This window comes from Chelmon rostratus, chromosome 1, assembly GCF_017976325.1.
Source record: "Chelmon rostratus isolate fCheRos1 chromosome 1, fCheRos1.pri, whole genome shotgun sequence".
NCBI lineage: Eukaryota > Metazoa > Chordata > Actinopteri > Chaetodontiformes > Chaetodontidae > Chelmon > Chelmon rostratus.
The window spans coordinates 5424597-5441456 of NC_055658.1; the positions used below are offsets into that span (position 1 = coordinate 5424597).

At 43.2% G+C, this 16860-nt stretch overlaps 2 protein-coding genes across 2 annotated transcripts; one reads left to right on the plus strand and one right to left on the minus strand.

Moving 5' to 3' along the window:
• The first annotated feature begins 569 nt into the window (after window positions 1-569).
• slc7a6os (solute carrier family 7 member 6 opposite strand) lies at window positions 570-6157 on the plus strand. Its single transcript, XM_041936053.1, has 5 exons — window positions 570-820; window positions 1587-1916; window positions 3055-3261; window positions 3846-3978; window positions 5231-6157. Exons 1-5 carry the CDS (start codon window positions 632-634, stop codon window positions 5362-5364), a joined length of 993 nt encoding a protein of 330 aa, XP_041791987.1. The 5' UTR covers window positions 570-631; the 3' UTR covers window positions 5365-6157.
• A 905-nt stretch (window positions 6158-7062) lies between these two features.
• On the minus strand, window positions 7063-16739 carry slc7a6 (solute carrier family 7 member 6). The gene is made up of 10 exons (XM_041944949.1): window positions 16658-16739; window positions 12290-12876; window positions 12077-12202; window positions 11596-11740; window positions 11381-11504; window positions 11179-11282; window positions 10975-11071; window positions 10483-10632; window positions 8378-8561; window positions 7063-8288 (listed from the first exon to the last, which is right to left on the minus strand). Exons 2-10 carry the CDS (start codon window positions 12780-12782, stop codon window positions 8221-8223), a joined length of 1491 nt encoding a protein of 496 aa, XP_041800883.1. The 5' UTR covers window positions 12783-12876; window positions 16658-16739; the 3' UTR covers window positions 7063-8220.
• Window positions 16740-16860: the final 121 nt, after the last annotated feature.

Here is a 16860-nt window from a genome sequence, read left to right on the forward strand (position 1 = left end):
TCTTTTCCACCAAGTTTTGCTGGTGGCTGTTGTGGCTGTCAACCGGGATAAAGAGTCAGACTCAGAGTATTTCCATAGCAGCCAACATCTGCAGTAATGTAGCCAGTTTAGTGCCAAGAGTTTACCATCAATGTTGAACAATGAACAACACTAAATTTATGATGCTCTTAAAACATTGTTTTAAAAAGATCTCCAAAAGTAATAGTGCACTTGATTATATTGTCATCAATTTGTAAGTCATTTCATTCGTTTAGAACTAAAAGTCCTAACTTGATTTGTAATTTACTTTCCAAATTTCTTTCTTTGTTTATTTCTTTTTACTGTGTTATCATTACAACAATAATTGGTTAGAATGAGCCAGTAAAAGCGTATAATCAAGGTGGCACAATGCAGACTCTGAGCACACATTAAATCAATGGAACCGATTAAGCCATTTGAGGACAATAATAAAAGCGCATTTAGTAAATAGGTATTACTCATTTCATGTGAGTACAGTGTTGATTGACATTTCCCCCCGCTCCGCCATGCTGTGACGTTTGTGGTACCCGGAAATAAGGGCGGAGTGAGCCATCGACCGCTCTCCAGGTTTCCTCCTTTCTGTCTGCCAGACAAACTCAGACACGGTGACAACATGGATCCTAACACGACGATTCTGCGAGTCAAGAGGAAAAGGGGGACCGACCCCGCAGATGCGTTGTTGCTGGCGTGCAAACGTATTCGTCCAGAGTCGTCCCAGAGCTCAGGCGAAACGGTGCCGGAGCCCAATGAAGCCGAGGTGGAAAACTCTGTGTTCAAACTCGTGGCGACAGTAGCGACACAGGTGAGAGGCCCGCTGGCACAGGCTGGGTGTTAGCTAACCAAGCGCTGCGGGCTAACATCAACGCAGCTGGCGGTGGGAAAGGCAAATACACGTTAGCTAGCGTCTCGGTACAAACGTTTCTGTTGAGCTAGTGAAGTTGACTGGCTGGTCGTACTAATTACAATAATGGCAGTCGTTAGAAAACTACGCGCCCTCTGAGCTAGTTGTTGTTAGCATAGCACTCAGGCTAGTCGACACTGTTAGCGGTTAACATTAGCCGTAAGTTAACATCAGCCTGTGTTGTCGTTAGCTCATTTTGTTCATGTTGAACGTAGTTGTGACGTGTTTATAGGCCTCCAAAGTGATTTGACATGGACCAAAATAAAGGCCGTAGTAGCTATAGCATGCATTGAAGTACACACCGAGCATCGATCATGCAAGCCAGCTAATCATCTCATCTGGGAAACATTCTGGTATAGCGTGACACTAATTTACAAGGTCTTACTTTTGTGGTTCATTGTTATTAAAAGCGAATTTTACTGTTTCGGACTTTTATATGAGCCTTCATATGCAGTTAATGTGTCTCCGCTCATTGGTGCGTTTGGGGACAGTGTGTGTTTTCCAGTGACACTGTGAGTCGGGTCCAAAAGCAAAATATGTGCGATAAGAGGCGTTGAAGCATTGTCTGGTGCATGTTTGATCATCCTCAACTTGTAGACGCCAGGAGTCAAATGCCTTGTCCTTGTGTGAGCCGTGTACATTCTCACCTTTGTCTTCTCATCACCAGGATGCTCCGGTTCAGACGCAGGTTCGACAGGCTTTGGCTCGGCCTCGCACGGCCCACTCACTGCGCCCCTCCGCTGCCAGCTCACAGCGGATTATTGGGGACCTACGGAGCACAAAGTGGAGCACCCGTAGGGAGGAACGCTACAGAATACTCTCTAGCCACCGCACAGGGCTGTCAAACCCAGCCGAGCAGCAAAACCCCCAAAGAGATGCTTCTGAGGATGTAAAGGAAACTGGGAAAGAGGGGGACAAATGTTTGAGTCTTGGTGAAATCCAGGTGGTTGATCTCCTTCATGAGAATGTAGAGGACCAGGACAAGTCTTCTGGCAAGGTGAGTTGAGCATAATAGCTGGATAAAGGATTTTATCTGTAATGGTATTGATTACTATACTGCTTATTGAAATGGATACTGACAGTCTAATTGATTATTAGAAGAAAAAAAAATCAACAACTTGGAAATACTGGACATGTGCCTTCCAGGATCAACTGTCAGTAGTACAAACCAGTGTAAAACAAATAGACATAGCAGAGAGGATGAAACAACCTGAAGTGGGGTTTCAACAGTGAAAACTAACCGAATCAGTTTCGCTTGCTTTGGCTGACTTCTCCTGTATCAGTGGTACCTGATAAACAGTAAATCCTTTTACATTCATATTAATTCTTTTCCGAATTTCTTCTTTTTCTGGCACAGAAATGGAAAGGAACCAGTAAGCAGTACTGATAAAAGAAGTTTTATTTGTAAAATATACGGTTTCCATCCCTACAAGGATTAAATGTCTGTCTGAAGTTTTTGTAAAAATTGGTTATTTGTAAGACAAAAATGTTTTTTTATAGCAGTGCAAAGCAGAAAAGTGTTTTTGGAAAAAGTATTGAAAGGGACTCCCACAATCCAAGTAGCTGTGCTGTTACTGTTATCTAATTGTGGGGATAAAAACCCTTGAGTGAGTGGCAGTGGCATTACGGTGGGGGTCAGGGGAGGGGTTGGGCTGTGCTGAAGTTGGTGCAGCAGCAGCAGCAGCTTTCATCATGCTGTGCATGTATGACATACTGTCCTTTTTAGGTTGCTGGTGTTACTCCCATTACAGGTAGCTGTTGTGCAGACATGGTGAGCGTTAATGGTATTTCCATTCACTTTGCCAAAAGGAGCCTCCAACACTGAGCTGGAACCTGTCTCCTATAACAGCGCGCTTGGCTCCCTCATCAAAGTCTAAATTCCCTGTATGGAATGAAAGTTTTGAATTAAGATCAGAGAATAATGCATTTCTCCTAAATTGGAGGTAATCACAGTACACTTGCAGGACAACATTTTCTTTCCTTTTGTCACCACAAACCGAATCAACAGTAAATATTTATTATCTTAATAATTAACTGTTGAAAAATGGTTATTCATCTGTTAGAGGCATTAGTCAACATGGATATGGATGGTCTCAGTAGTAATTGATATATTCTCTGGCTCTGTTTTTGTAAAGATGCTGTCCTCAGACCCAGAAGTCATCCTGTGTAACAGCACCAAGATGCTGCGGGAGCATCTGAGCATATCTGGAGAGAGACTGGGGGAAGAGCACCGGGAGCAGGACGGTGACTACGTCTACGATCTGTACTACCAGGAAACGGTCACACCAGGGTGGATCCAGGACATCCTGTCTGTCAGGGCCTACGCCGATGAGGGAGAACTGGTGTGTGTGGATGGATGGACGGACAGATGAATGAGTGCTGAAATCGGAGTGAGTGAATGAAGACATGGGAAAAACGAGGGTGCTTAACTGCCTGTGAAATATATTTAGATAAATTGGTAGTCAGCTGACATGCAGCTGGTCTTTGCCTACCTGTAAATTCAGTTCCTAACTCAAAGCAGTGGCCCTGGATTAAACACGGCTTCAGGCCAATCAGTACGATATACACTTGTTTCTCCACATGTTGCTGTTCTGAGGTGGCAGATGAGACCACCATATGGATCATTTGAATTTACCTCAATAATATTGCCTTAGTCTGTATTCAGAACTGGGAGGAACATTTTATGCATTCTTAAAATTTAAGCCAAAACCATTCCCAACAGGATCATTTGTCTTCCATGTTTTAAAGTGGAACAAACCAATTTTCCTTAAGTGTTAATCCAGATTTGTGACTTAAATGATGAGGCTGACTTTATTATATATTTATAATTACTATCAACAGCATTTCAGAGGAAACTAAAACCAATAAAGAATCAACAATCAACAAAACTGAGGCTTTCAGATAAATGGATGTTTGTTTGTCCCAGGTGCCTGACCATGTGGTTCATGAAGAGGAGGTGTATGAAGATGAGGATGACGAAAACGAGGAAGCCAACTGGAGGAATGACTACCCCGATGAGGAGAGTGATGAAGACAGTGACAGAGAGGAACGCTATGGTGGTACGCATTTATATGTACATATTAAGGTGTTACTCAAGTCTGTGTAGGTTTTGTTATCGGCTCCGAGTTTGTCTTTGTTTCTTTTAACCCAGTATTACCAAAGCCTGTGTAGGCGGAAGCTACACAAGCTCGGGTGGTGCTGTAATTGTAGTGTTTGGCAGTAGTGATCAAAACAGTTGTCCAAAATCCAGGTCATTTTCAGTCACTCTTATTCATAAGTCACTGCTTCAGGCTGCTTTTGTTGGACTTGGGCTGGTGTGTGTCATTTTAGGTTGGTTTTAAGAAGTTATTTGACACAATAAAAAGGGGGTGTAACATCGTGACTGACAGCTAACACTTACCGACAGTTGAGTGGGGTGGATGTGAGCTACAGCGCACTTTGCCCTTCTGCATGCATCTGCATCTGCACTGGCAGCAGGCCTGGCTGGAGGCATTATGTTTTCAGGCTGTCGTTCCGTTCTCGTGAACGCCTTGAGGGGATTTTTTCAAATCAGCCACAAATGCTCACCACACAAAAACATTTTGAGCCATGGCAGTTATGACAAAATTTCTCATAGGATGTCTCATAAGATGATGATCAAGTGATGACATTTTATATCCCAAAGGTCAGCTTCACTCTGATCATACTGTTCTGGTCATTATTCAGCACCATAACTCAGGAGCAGAAGGCAGATTGTGAGCAGATTTCACATTTGGTGACACTAATCTTGGGCGTCCACCTTGAAACTGTGCTGATTGTAGATGTTCTGTGCTGCACGGTTGAACGTGTGTGTGTGTGTGTGTGTGTGTGTGTGTGTGTGTGTGTGTGTGTGTGTGTGTGTGTGTGTGTGTGTGTGTGTGTGTGTGTGTGTGTGTGTGTGTGTGTGTGTGTGTGTGTGTGTGTGTGTGTGTGTGTGAGAGAAGCGTCCATGTTCTACAGTTTGTAGCTTCTTTGCAGCAACATCCATATTGGAAGCACTGTAGTCCACCAGAAGCTCATTGGCTCTGCTGATATTGATCTTCAGTGACTGTTGTTGCACCATACGATGAAGCGCTCTCAGTCCTCTGTGCCCTTCAATACGCTTTAATACCTTTTATTAAATTCCTTCAAAGTCTTCACTATATATATTACATGAGTCTGGACAGACATGGATGCAAACTGGGATGCAACCGTGAGGTGTTAATTCCAGTTTGGCTTTTCAGAACAGTGTGGCTATGGCTTATCACAGTCCTTCCTGTCCTTCATTAGCTGCTTTGTGTCCTGTGTATGCAGGTTACTGGGAGGAGGAGCACTCGTACAGCCGGAGGAGCTGGCAGCACTACCAGAGGGAAGTCCTACATGAGCTGGGCTGCCGTGGTGAAGATGACGAGGATGATGATGACGGAGACAAATATGATTCCGATTGATCTGTCCTTAACCCACACCTGTCAGTGGATATTCCAATACCCCTCTTCACAAATAACCCCATACTCCATAGACCTCTGTGGGTGAGAGTGGAGGAAGAACTGTGAGAACGACACATAACAGAAACATGTCTGAAAAAAGGAATTATAGAATTCAAAGTGTAGCAATTTATGTGTAGCAGTCATCAGATTTTTACGACAGTTCAAGTGAAATTACCTTGAGAAACCTCTTGTTCTTAAGTTAACACAGTATTCTACATCTTCAAATGTTGGGCTTTGTTTGTCAACCACTAATGGTTCAGAAAATTGAGATGGTTTTGGGATGAAATCCATCCTGCTCTCTCTTACACAGGTGATGGAGTAGGCGTTATTGCCAGAAGGATCCAGTGTCTTTTTTCTTTTAAATCTGTGGTGGAGTGAACTTGTGTGTGTGTGTGTGGCTGTTTGTTCAAAGTGGATGTGTGTGTGGTAGAAATGTCGCATATTAGTGTTACATGCCTGGTATGCTTTGTGCTGTTAACACTTCTGTTAGTGAGACGTCTTGGGCCGTGTGCGGTTGCAGTTTAGGGTGTTTGCATTTTGTGCATGGTAGTGTGTGTAGGTATAATTGTGCGTGTTAAGATTTTTTGCATATGTGAAAGCGTGGCGCATTATTTTTGTTGTGGGTGTGTGAGTTTGGTTCGGAAATTCCCCTTTGAAGTTAAGACCATTTCTCTCGGATGCTTGTTTAATTAAAGTTTTTGTAAATATGTAGATGTGTATAAAAAGCCTTTCAAAATAAACTTCAAACATCTCACTGTCAATTTGTCCTGCTTCATAAATACACCAACTTGTAAACAGAATGAATTGGAAAATCCTACTCAAAAGATCAATTTCAACATTGAACTGAAAGTCTCATAAAGAAAGTATGTAGTCCAGTGAACTTGAGCTAAAGACGAGTTAACGATCAGCACAGTTAAGTTTTCTCTCATCTGGATGAAAGAAAAGTTAGACGAGCAGGAAAAATAGACTCAACCTGCCTGTTGTTGGTGTTGAGCTGATTGACTCAGCTACTTACCGTGATGATGCAGTGATGTTTTTATGAGACAGGCTGGTGAAGAAAGTCAGTCCCAAGTGGTCTGAAATCCTCACAGTGATGCATAGTGCTGTCTGCTTATGGGTAAAAGGCTACTGCACAACCTAACCTGTTGGGGGTTCCTAATAGAAAGAGAGGGTTGGAACTTGAATGTGATTGGACGCTCCACTTACAAAAAAAAAAAAGAAAAACAAGCCATTCTTAACATAACAATGATTTGGGATGTAACGTTCAGTTGTGTTGGTGCACAGCAAAGCTTCAGTTCTCTGAATAATTAATAGTTCCCTCATGTAAAAAGCACATTTTAGTAAAGAATGCACCTTGTGGCCATTTGGCATTGTGTGTATAACACTGCTGGACCAGGAGTGAGCCAGGCCAACGAATGCTCTAACCAAAAGCACGAGATGAAGCACTAGCCTGAAACCAAGAGGTGCCATTTAGGGATGAAATCTGATATTTCTTAATTTTACCAGTTATGTGAATATGATCTTCAGCCGTGTGCAGATTGACTTTTTAAATCAAATGACACATTGCATTTAGTTTTTCTACATCAAATTGTATTTAAATCAGCCAGACTGTTTTTGAATTCATGGATTTAGACACAAACAGCATTTCGTGCTCCGGTGACAACCTCTTGCTAAGTGTGTGTATGTGGCTCAATGAACAACCTTCAAAACCTCTTGAATTAGACGGTCTTTCCAGTTAAAGCCAGTGATTTTGAGATACTTAACAAATAGATTCTGAGATGCAGTATTTTTTAAGCAGTTTACTTGAGACCATTTAGAGGAGAGTGTGCAAATATTACACAACTTGATATAAAGACGGAGCACTACAGTGGATCCCTAAATTATTTTTGACCTAAGTGAACATCTGTTGACCTCTTGAATATAGCATGTTGAACACTGTAAAGGATTATAGTAAACTGATTTAGTGCTACACAGTGTAAAGCAAACATAAAGAAGAGAAATGGTACAGATTCCCTCAATGCAAGACAGTCCAAGCCAAAATGCTTGAAACGTTTAACATCATTAAAAACACGCCATGCAAAAAAGCCAATGTTCTGTTTCAACATATAGCAACAGCAAGTTAAAATGCAAAAGAAATAAAACCCAAAACAATTGCACCAGAAGTATGTAAAGGCACTGCCATTAGGATGGTATCTCCATATCTTCACATAGCAGCAGACAAAAAAAATCTTCCCTTTTTACATTCGGGGGTTGAACATGACAGACAATTTATGCTACTTTAATTCTCAGGCGGGATTAAGTACACTCACACATACTGCACAAGATATCTTTCAGTTCAAATGGGTTAAATCCATATAAAAACATTTTACCCGCTCATCATCATCATCAGTCCCTGTGGTCATGTGCAGCACCTGTAAAATCTCACAGGCACATACTAAAGGCATCTATAACAATTACCTATAGAACTAACAAGTTTAACAGCTTTATAATAGAGGTCATTAAATGGTGTGATGAAGAAAACTGTAACAATATCCACACTATGGAGTGTATAACAGTACTCTCTGTCCTTACGGGTTGAAGTCCTTGAATGTCCTTGAATTCCAGGATAATCAAACAAGTGAACTTGTGCATCATGTGGCAGCATTTTCAGTGTCGTAAACAAGTCAGTGAAGTCTGAGCGCTCCAGCATAGTGTACGGTATAATAAAAGAGTCAGAAATGTTTTTTTCCACAGAAGAATCCCTTGCCTTGTCCCCTGGTGGCTCTCAGCTGTGAGGATGCAGAATCTGCTGGGGAAGGTTTTGAAGTGCATTGAATGCTATTCACTTTTGTCCATCTCTGTCAGTACACAGTAGCAGGTGTACTGGGTGAAGTGAGTCAGAGAACCTGCAGCAAGAGACAACAGCACATTAGCCAGGTTGTTGAGAGAGGGTGACGAGCGTGTGCCTGCCGTGCTGGATGTGTGGTACACTCACGCAGCAGCTTTGTGATCACTGGCGGTCGTTTGGACTCTGGCAGATAGACACCCAGGAAGTAGACGGGAACCCCTGACAGGGCAATGGCAATGCCAATCAGAGAGTTGACGGTGTCACTGTAGAGAGGAACTGCCACCAGGAAAACAGCACACAGACAGAACACCACCGGGTACAACAACGTAAACTGTAGAGAGAGACGTCAGGAGGGAGACTGTGAGCTACAAACACAACAATAAACTTTGTATGATTACACTCAATTTGAAGGTCTTTGCTTTAAAGATATAACTGTGATACCATTATTCTTAATGTCATTTCCCCCCGACTCAAGAACCTGCGGTGGCACATCAGTGCGATGGGTTCAGTGATGTGTCGTTGCAAGTCTGCTCTCATTTTAAAGTAACAATCTTGAAGATGTTCACTGGAATAAATGTCTGTTCAGTCACTATCTGTCGCTGAATGAGGTAACACAATGGTGACTGATAGTGTTGCAATACTTATTACAAACTGGGTGACATTTCCAGAAAAACTGCTGTATTTAGTTTCCACTAAGGCAAACCAAACATTTCCTGCTGCTGCAGCTTCACATTAAAAGAAATTAAAAACACGGCAAAACACGAGCTGACTTTTATTGTGAAGTTGTCACAGTTTTTAAATCAGTGAGGTCTGCACTTACCGCTATTGTTCATCAAAAGTGCATCTTCAAAATGAGACAACAGTCATTTTTGGCCTTTTTTGACAGTGGATCAGTTTGAAATATTACAGGGAGTGATTCAACAATAAGGAGAAGCCACAGCGAGCTGTTGGATGAGGCGCTGCAGAAGACAGGCTGCACACCTCCAACTTCACAGCCACGTAACAAACTCCTCCACTGTGCCCTGCTGTTCACACACTCATGCTGTGTGCGGCATGAAATCAGATCGCGGTTGCTCACAGAATGGTGTAAAAAGGCCCCGACTTCTTCATGAAAATGACAATAGTTTGTTAGGCTGCCCCCAGAATGATGTAACCTGTTACCACCAGTAACTACAGCCAAATCAACCAGGTCTGAGATCTTATGGATTAGACGTGCCAGACATCAATTATCATCATCCAATTACTGCAACTTGACTCTAGCAGCCAAGTTGTTAATTGGCATCACATCACACACACACACAGAAATGATTGTGCAGAAGTTGGTGTTTGCTGACTCTTCGCAAGTTCTCGCAGGTACAAGAGCACACAGCAATTTTTTTCTTGCCTTTATGCTGTAGTTTTTACCAGCAGTTCATACCAGTGGAACAACAAGTGGATGATCTCAAAAGAAATAATTACTCTAATAATAAATAAACAGAATAAAGTACAACAAGCGTCTACAGCAGGGGTCACCAACAGGTCGCCCGCAGCATCCACATCAGTCGCCCGTAAGCCAGTTCTAAAAATAGCACTAATCACAAATTAGCTCTGTCTAAAATTTTATTTAATTGTGTTGCTATTCCTTTTGAATTACATTTACAGTGATGTAAATTTAAAAACGAATACATAAAAATGTAAAAAAATGTATATCATAAAAAAAGTTTAATATACGAACTCTGACGTAGTATGGGTCGGAGGTCAGTCTAGTGCGCATGACAAACCAGCTTTGCTGAGATGAGCTCGTGAGCACTGCAAAGATGAGGAGACGAACGCGTTTTCTACCCACAAAAACATGGCAGAAAAAAGGAAGAAAACGTATCATTTTCACAGTGAATGGGAGGAAGAGTTCTTTTTTACTAACGTGAAAGAAAACTGTGTGTCTCATTTGCGGTGCGACTGTGGCGACAGCTAAGCGGCACAACGTGGAGAGACACTTCAGTACATTATTATTAAAGTGGTAGCCCTTTGCATTACTCAGTGCCCTTGAAGTAGCTCTTAGTTTCAAAAAGGTTGGTGACCCCTGGTCTAGAGAAAGGAACACATGATGTCACATTCACTCAGTATAGGAATACTATGTTAATTCCAAAGGTAATCTCTTTGGTAATATCTCTATCAGTCCTGACAGCAGGAAGTTCTAATACACTAATCACTGCACTTTGGTTAAAGGGGGGATGCAAGGATGGGCTTCCACAGGTGTGTTGAACTGGTCTCACCTTGAGAGGTCTGGGTCTGTCAGGCTCCTTCCAGCGGAGGTAGATCTGCCCGGCGATGGACAGACCCATGAAGAACCAGTAGCTAAAGCTGTAGTAGTTGATGAGCTGGAAGACGTCCTCCACTGTCAGGTAGATCAGTGACATGACACACTGCACAGAGGACGAGAGGGAGGACGACAGCAGTTGAAGATGTCAATGAATGTTACAGTATTCACTGCAGAGTGAAACTTCCATTACTTTAACATTATCAGGCGGATATGTGGTTTAAATAAAGGAGTGTCATATTTCTGAACAGGCGAGATCATCTATTTGTTTGCAATGGAAAACAGGTTTAGCATACAATGCAAAATATTAAAAAAGGTTTTAAGTAAGCTAAGCTAATACAATGAACGATACTAGTAAACAATAAGGCTCCACCTCAGTTACTGAATCTACCATTAAGTGCAAGTTTCCTTCCACTATAATTTCCATGTAAGTGATACATTTTCGTACATTGAAGATCAGGGCAGGGATCGGAGTGAATCTCTGTATGTGGATCATGGACAGAGCGTCTGGAAGGTGACCCTCACGAGAGCCCACAAAGAACAACCTGGACACGACAAACACGAATTAAGGCGGATAACAGTGACGCCTGAGTGGATGACAATCATTAAATAACCTCTGCAGCTGTTTGCTGTGCTGTGTGTGTGCTTCTACCTGGACGCAGCTATAATGGAGGCGTTGAGGCCTCCGTAGCAGGACAGAGCCACAGCAATGGGGATGGTCCAGCTCATCACACCAAGAGTGTGATCTGCAAATGTCTGAAGCAGAGAGCAGTTTCTGGTTTCAGCTCATGCATGTGCACCTTGTTCTCCAGCTCATCAGCTTTTTTTTTTGTTTGTTTAGTTAGTTTACTCACCACTGCCACTGCGTCACTGGCCAGTATAGCACTAACATCCAGAACAGTGTAGTAGGCCACATTGGTGAGGATGTAGATGATGGTGACGATGGGCATAGAGATGGCGATGGCCAGGGGCAGGTTCCTGGAACAACAGCACTGGATCATTACCACATTGACTCAACGATGTCTGCTCACACTTTCTACTGAAAAGAAAACACAAAAGGAAACATTACCTCTCGGGGTTTTTGATCTCCTCAGTAACAAAGTTGAGGGTGTCCCAGCCAGAATAGGAGAAGAGGGCAGAGTAGAGCGCCAGCGCAATATCACCAGGGTCTGTAGACGATCCCTGAAAGGATGATTCCAAGTTGGTTGTGTAACCTGACAGAGACAAAACAATTAAAGTGATCAGTGAAATGTTATTGTATGCGCAAAACTACGTGGCCAATCAATGTCCTCGTCATTCCACCGTCGATGGCTGGTAAGATTTTAAAGTTTCTATAACATCACTAGTATGTACAGCAACTGGTCTACCACAGTGCAGGCGGGTGACACTGGGACTAAGTGATGGAGGCGAGTTTGCTGGTATTATGGTGCGTACTGGACTATTCATGCCCTCGAATTTCATTTGTGCGAGCCAAGAAAAAGTTTGAGCCGATGGCACTTTCAGCAGTTACAACATACAGGAACAATGTGGAAAAGGTGAACACCACTCACCCTGGCACAGCTTGACGATGCCAGTGATGATGATGACGATGAGGGCTGCCACCTTGGCGTAGGTGAAGATGTCCTGCACCCGGGTGCCCCACTTCACGTAGGCAGAGTTGATGAAAGTCAGTAAGCCTGGGGAGAGAGGAAGGTTTCACACGTTCCTGGTACAGTGTCTACTCCTGTAGCTACAGAGGGACAGAGTGGATCAGAAGTACTTACATATGCACGCTGCAGCGATGAGCCTGGCTGCTGCATATGGTGGTTCACATGTTGGAAAGAGTGGCTGCACCAGGTAGTTTGCAAACGTAATGGCAATGACCGCCTGACTGGTGGGCTCAATGATCAGCAAAGATGTCCAAAGACGAATGAATGCAATGAAGCCACCGAATGACTCCAGGATGTATGCATAAGATGCCCCTGACTTGGTGATGGTGGTGCCCAGCTCAGCGTAGCAGAGGGCCCCCACCACAGAGAACAGGCCCCCGATGGCCCAGATGACTAGCGACAGCCCGTAAGAGGCGCTGTAGATTAGCACACCCTTGGGGGAGACGAAGATGCCGGAGCCGATCATGTTTCCTACGATCAGGCTGACTCCATTGAGCAGCGAGATCTCCTTCTTAAGCTGCATGCTCTCTTTGGGCGGCTCCAGAGGATGGGAGGAGTGACCGGCAGTACTGCCGTTCATCTTCTTGGATTCCTCATGGTCGGCCATGGTGCCGTCGTCTCGGGGCTGAACCAGCGGGAGCCGAGGACCAGCTGTGGACGCTACAGGCCCTTGTCCCTTTTCCGGCAACCTCTGAAACCACCTGTCCAACAGATTCAGATGTACCAAGTCATTTTAGGTGAAAAAAAGTGGAGCTCAATTCCAAATGGGGAGTCAGAGGAGTGTATTGAGATTAACTTTAATCTCTAACCTATTAACACTGGTGAAAGAAAGCTTATGACTTGAGTGCAGAGTAGGTGAGGGAACAGGAGAGAGGTTTGGGATGAACTGGGTACAGGAAGGGCAGGAAAGTGCAAAATTAACTGCAGAGGTACGGCGGATGAGACACATAACATAATGGCCTGAGTTAGACACTTTTCTTTAGAGTGATTTAATGGACCATGATGCTGAGGGTGACTCATTAGGGCCGAGGCTCATGCATCACCATCAGCTAAAGGGAAACAGAAACCAGCTCAAAATGTGAGCATGGCAGCCATGGTTAGTTAAAAAGCCATGAGCAAAACACCTGTGACAACAGCATTTCAGTAAAATCACTTTTGTTTCTATTGCACATTTAGAAACAACAGGAGTTGACCTAAAGTGCTTTCCAGTCGAGGCAGATGGGTTAGAATCTGCCTCAGTACGGGTTTACATGAGAAGAGCATATAAAAGCCAGTAAAACATCATGTAATGCAATGATACACATAATACAGAGAAGGCAAGACTAAAAATTAAAAAAATAAACCTACAACAACTAAGATGATAAAATCAGAAACATAGTAATAACTAGGAAGTTTGGATACAGAATAAAACCAATAACAGAATAAAATGCAATAAGAAAAATGAGTTAAGAGGAGACTTGAAAAAGCTACAGAACTAAAAGCAAGATTAAAAAAAAAAAAAGCTGAGTCAAGTATGAGAGGAGCTGTTGGGAGGGTGGCATCAGTGACTGGGGGAGTGCAGAAGTAGCACATCAGTAATGAATGATGGAGTTAATCCATTTAAACAATAGTAAGACTTTCAAATGAATTCTGTGTTTCACTGGTAACCAACGCCAGTGAGCCAGAACAGGAGCGATGTGCTGTCTTTTCTTTGTTCCAGTTGAAAGTCCAGCAGCTGCGTTTTGGACCATTTGGAGTAGAGGAAAGGTGGAATGGGTCAAAACCTGACGCAGGAAATTACAGTAATTAAGCAGAGAGGCGGTAAAAGCATGGATAACAGTTTCCAGCTCCTAATGAGGTAAGAACGGCTTTAATTTGGCAAAGACTCTGATAAAAGCTGCCCTTCACAACACAGCTGACTTGTTTGTTCAAATTCAATGACGTGTCTAAGAAAACCAGTGTTTTTAACTTCATTATGCAAATCTGCAGACAGGAGCCCAAGTGCTCTGCTTAGGGCCAGACATGATCATCTCGGCTTTGTTTTCATCAGCATTTCATGTCATGTCATGTCTTTTAGACAGTTAAAGAGATTCCTCAGTGAGCACAAGCTGTCAGCTATTTAAAGGTGTACAGGTGTACTGTAATCACATATTAACTTCTGCTAAAAGGGACAAAACATAGTGAAATTGGGCTGCGTCTTTTCAGAGAATGGTCCCCCGGCAGGTTGGAAAAGCAGAGGCGGTGTTCTTTGTTATTTAGGTGTGGAATGTACAATTTACAGGACAAAAACTGAACTATTTATCCGAGCGAAGGGCCAGGTATCACAATGGGCTGGTGCTTTGCCTGTTGCGTCTGTGTGCGTGCGAGGTGCGTGCTTCATTTAATCATTAGGCATGTGTTCCACACCGCTGCACCACCTGTTTTTCTGATGATAGCAGACCAATCAGTGACTCACACCACCACACTGCCGTTAACCTGAATGTCATCACTCAACAATGGACACTTCCGCACACACGGATGAAAAACAGCAGTGTCCTCCTGCGTGCTTTCCGCCAGAAGCCCCCAGTCAAAGCATGCCTCACGCTTCGTCCAGGCGAGGAGCTGAAGGGGTTTGTGTCGTCACTCTTTATGTGTGCGTACGTATGTGTGTGCATGTGTGTGGGCTGCGAAATGCATCAAGCATTAACATAGCTGTGATGTACAACAGTACAGTAAAACTTGTGATACTTCATCCAGTGTTGTCACTGGGAATATATCAAAGGCTGCATCGATATTCAGCACAGTTCTCATTTAATGACTCTGGTACAAGTCATCTGACATGCCACTTTGATGTGTCATTGAATCAGAGATTCCTCCGCTTTTCTGTGATGTCCCTCCTCAGTCTCTCTCAGGTTTTCTACATTTCTAATAAAGGCTTAAAGTTACTTTCAAAGACAAATGGGAAGCTGAGTATGATGCAGTGTCTGTCATTCTCTCATGCTGAGAGGGGACTGCTGTCCATGGAGTGCAATGTCTTCTCTCCACATAATTGAAGAATCATAACCATAATACGAACAATAAAAATAATAAATTAATTTACCTCTCAACCAGAGCTGAGAAAATTAATTAGAAGCTATTTTGATGATCAATTAATTGTTGAAGTCAGTTATGAAGTGCCAAATGTTCTGTGGTTGCAGACTGTCTCGTGAGGATTTGCTGCTGTTTACTGAACATCTTTGGGTTTTGGAGCATCTCTCAAAGCAAGCTGCTATTGGCTTTTGGAGATGGTGCCAGACCTTTTTCCACTCTTTTCATAAAATGTATAGACCAATTTATTAATCAAATACCAGAGAACATAACAATGAATATAAGGAAAATAACTGCCAGTTACTTAGTGTGTGTGTAAGTGAGCATGCACAGCCAACGAAGGCTGGATCATTATCATCTCTGGCTGCCTGCAGGTCCAGAGCTGTTTCCCTCACAGAGTAACCCGAGGGCGGCTCAGCGTAGGACGAGCCACAGCCACATGAACGTGATTAAGAGCTCCTCATAATGAAACCTGTTCAGCCACACCTTGACTTTACTTTTATTCAAACCTGTGACACAGACACCACAGGAGGCCATCACTCTAACCCTCTGATCATATAAACCAGGTTTAGGTTTGCTAATTTCACTTTCAAGGCCAGGTCAGAGGGGATCAGTCTATTCACTGACATGATACTGGATATATATTGGAGGAGCCAGGTGTGCCACATAACAATACTAGTAATATAATACACAACATCCAGTAACAGCGTTTTCCTGACTAAAATAGCCGGTGTCAAAATACTTCAACACAGGATTCCTAAAGATGACTTCCGCTATTGACTTTCAAAATAAAGCCAAGCTGATATCTGTCATAACTGTGGCGGAAGCATCTTTTTCTCTCTGTTTTCCATGTCAAGTCAAGTTTATTTCTGTCGACCAAAGGAGAAACGGGGGAATTCAAAGGTGGAGCCCAGTTCCACACAAAACAATGACAGAAAATGTAAATTTGATGTTATTAGATAGCTACAGATAAGTCTAATAACAGGTTTAATGAGCTCTTAATTATAATAGACCTATTGTTGTACCTGCTGTCAGAGCACGAACAGTAGCTAGCACACACTAGCGTTAAGGTAATTTGACTGGGTTAGGTTAGCTTGTTCTTTAACCTGACTCACTGCCTCATGCCTTTAATATCTACTGTGTCAACCCAAACGAAAACCTTGTTCTGACAAAACAACACAGCTCCTGTCTCAAGAAAAAATACACTATTAGGAATGATAAATTGCTAGTGTTGGCTTTCATTTTGAATGTGAACCGCCTCACCTCCGGTTGTATCTCGGCTATCTGCGGTTAGCTTGCCGCGAATTCACAAAGACTTCCCCTTTGTCCCGTTAATGTGTCTTAATCCAGGCATAGTTTGCTCTGGCTCTGGCCGGTCCGCGGACACGGTCTCCCCCCACACAAAAACTGTTCCATCAGAGCATTTTGCAGTCTTACCTGTGCTGCTTTGCCGCCTGTCCAGTGGTTTTGACAGCCAGCCAACACGGTGCCCTTTCACATAAGCATCAGCCGCCGTAAACAACAGGCTGCTGCTGCTGCTCACGGAAACGTCATGTGACGCTGCTCCGCGTACACTGTGCACCGTATATAAAGAGTCAGGAAAGTCATTTTATGAGACATGATGGTTATTTGTGTCATAG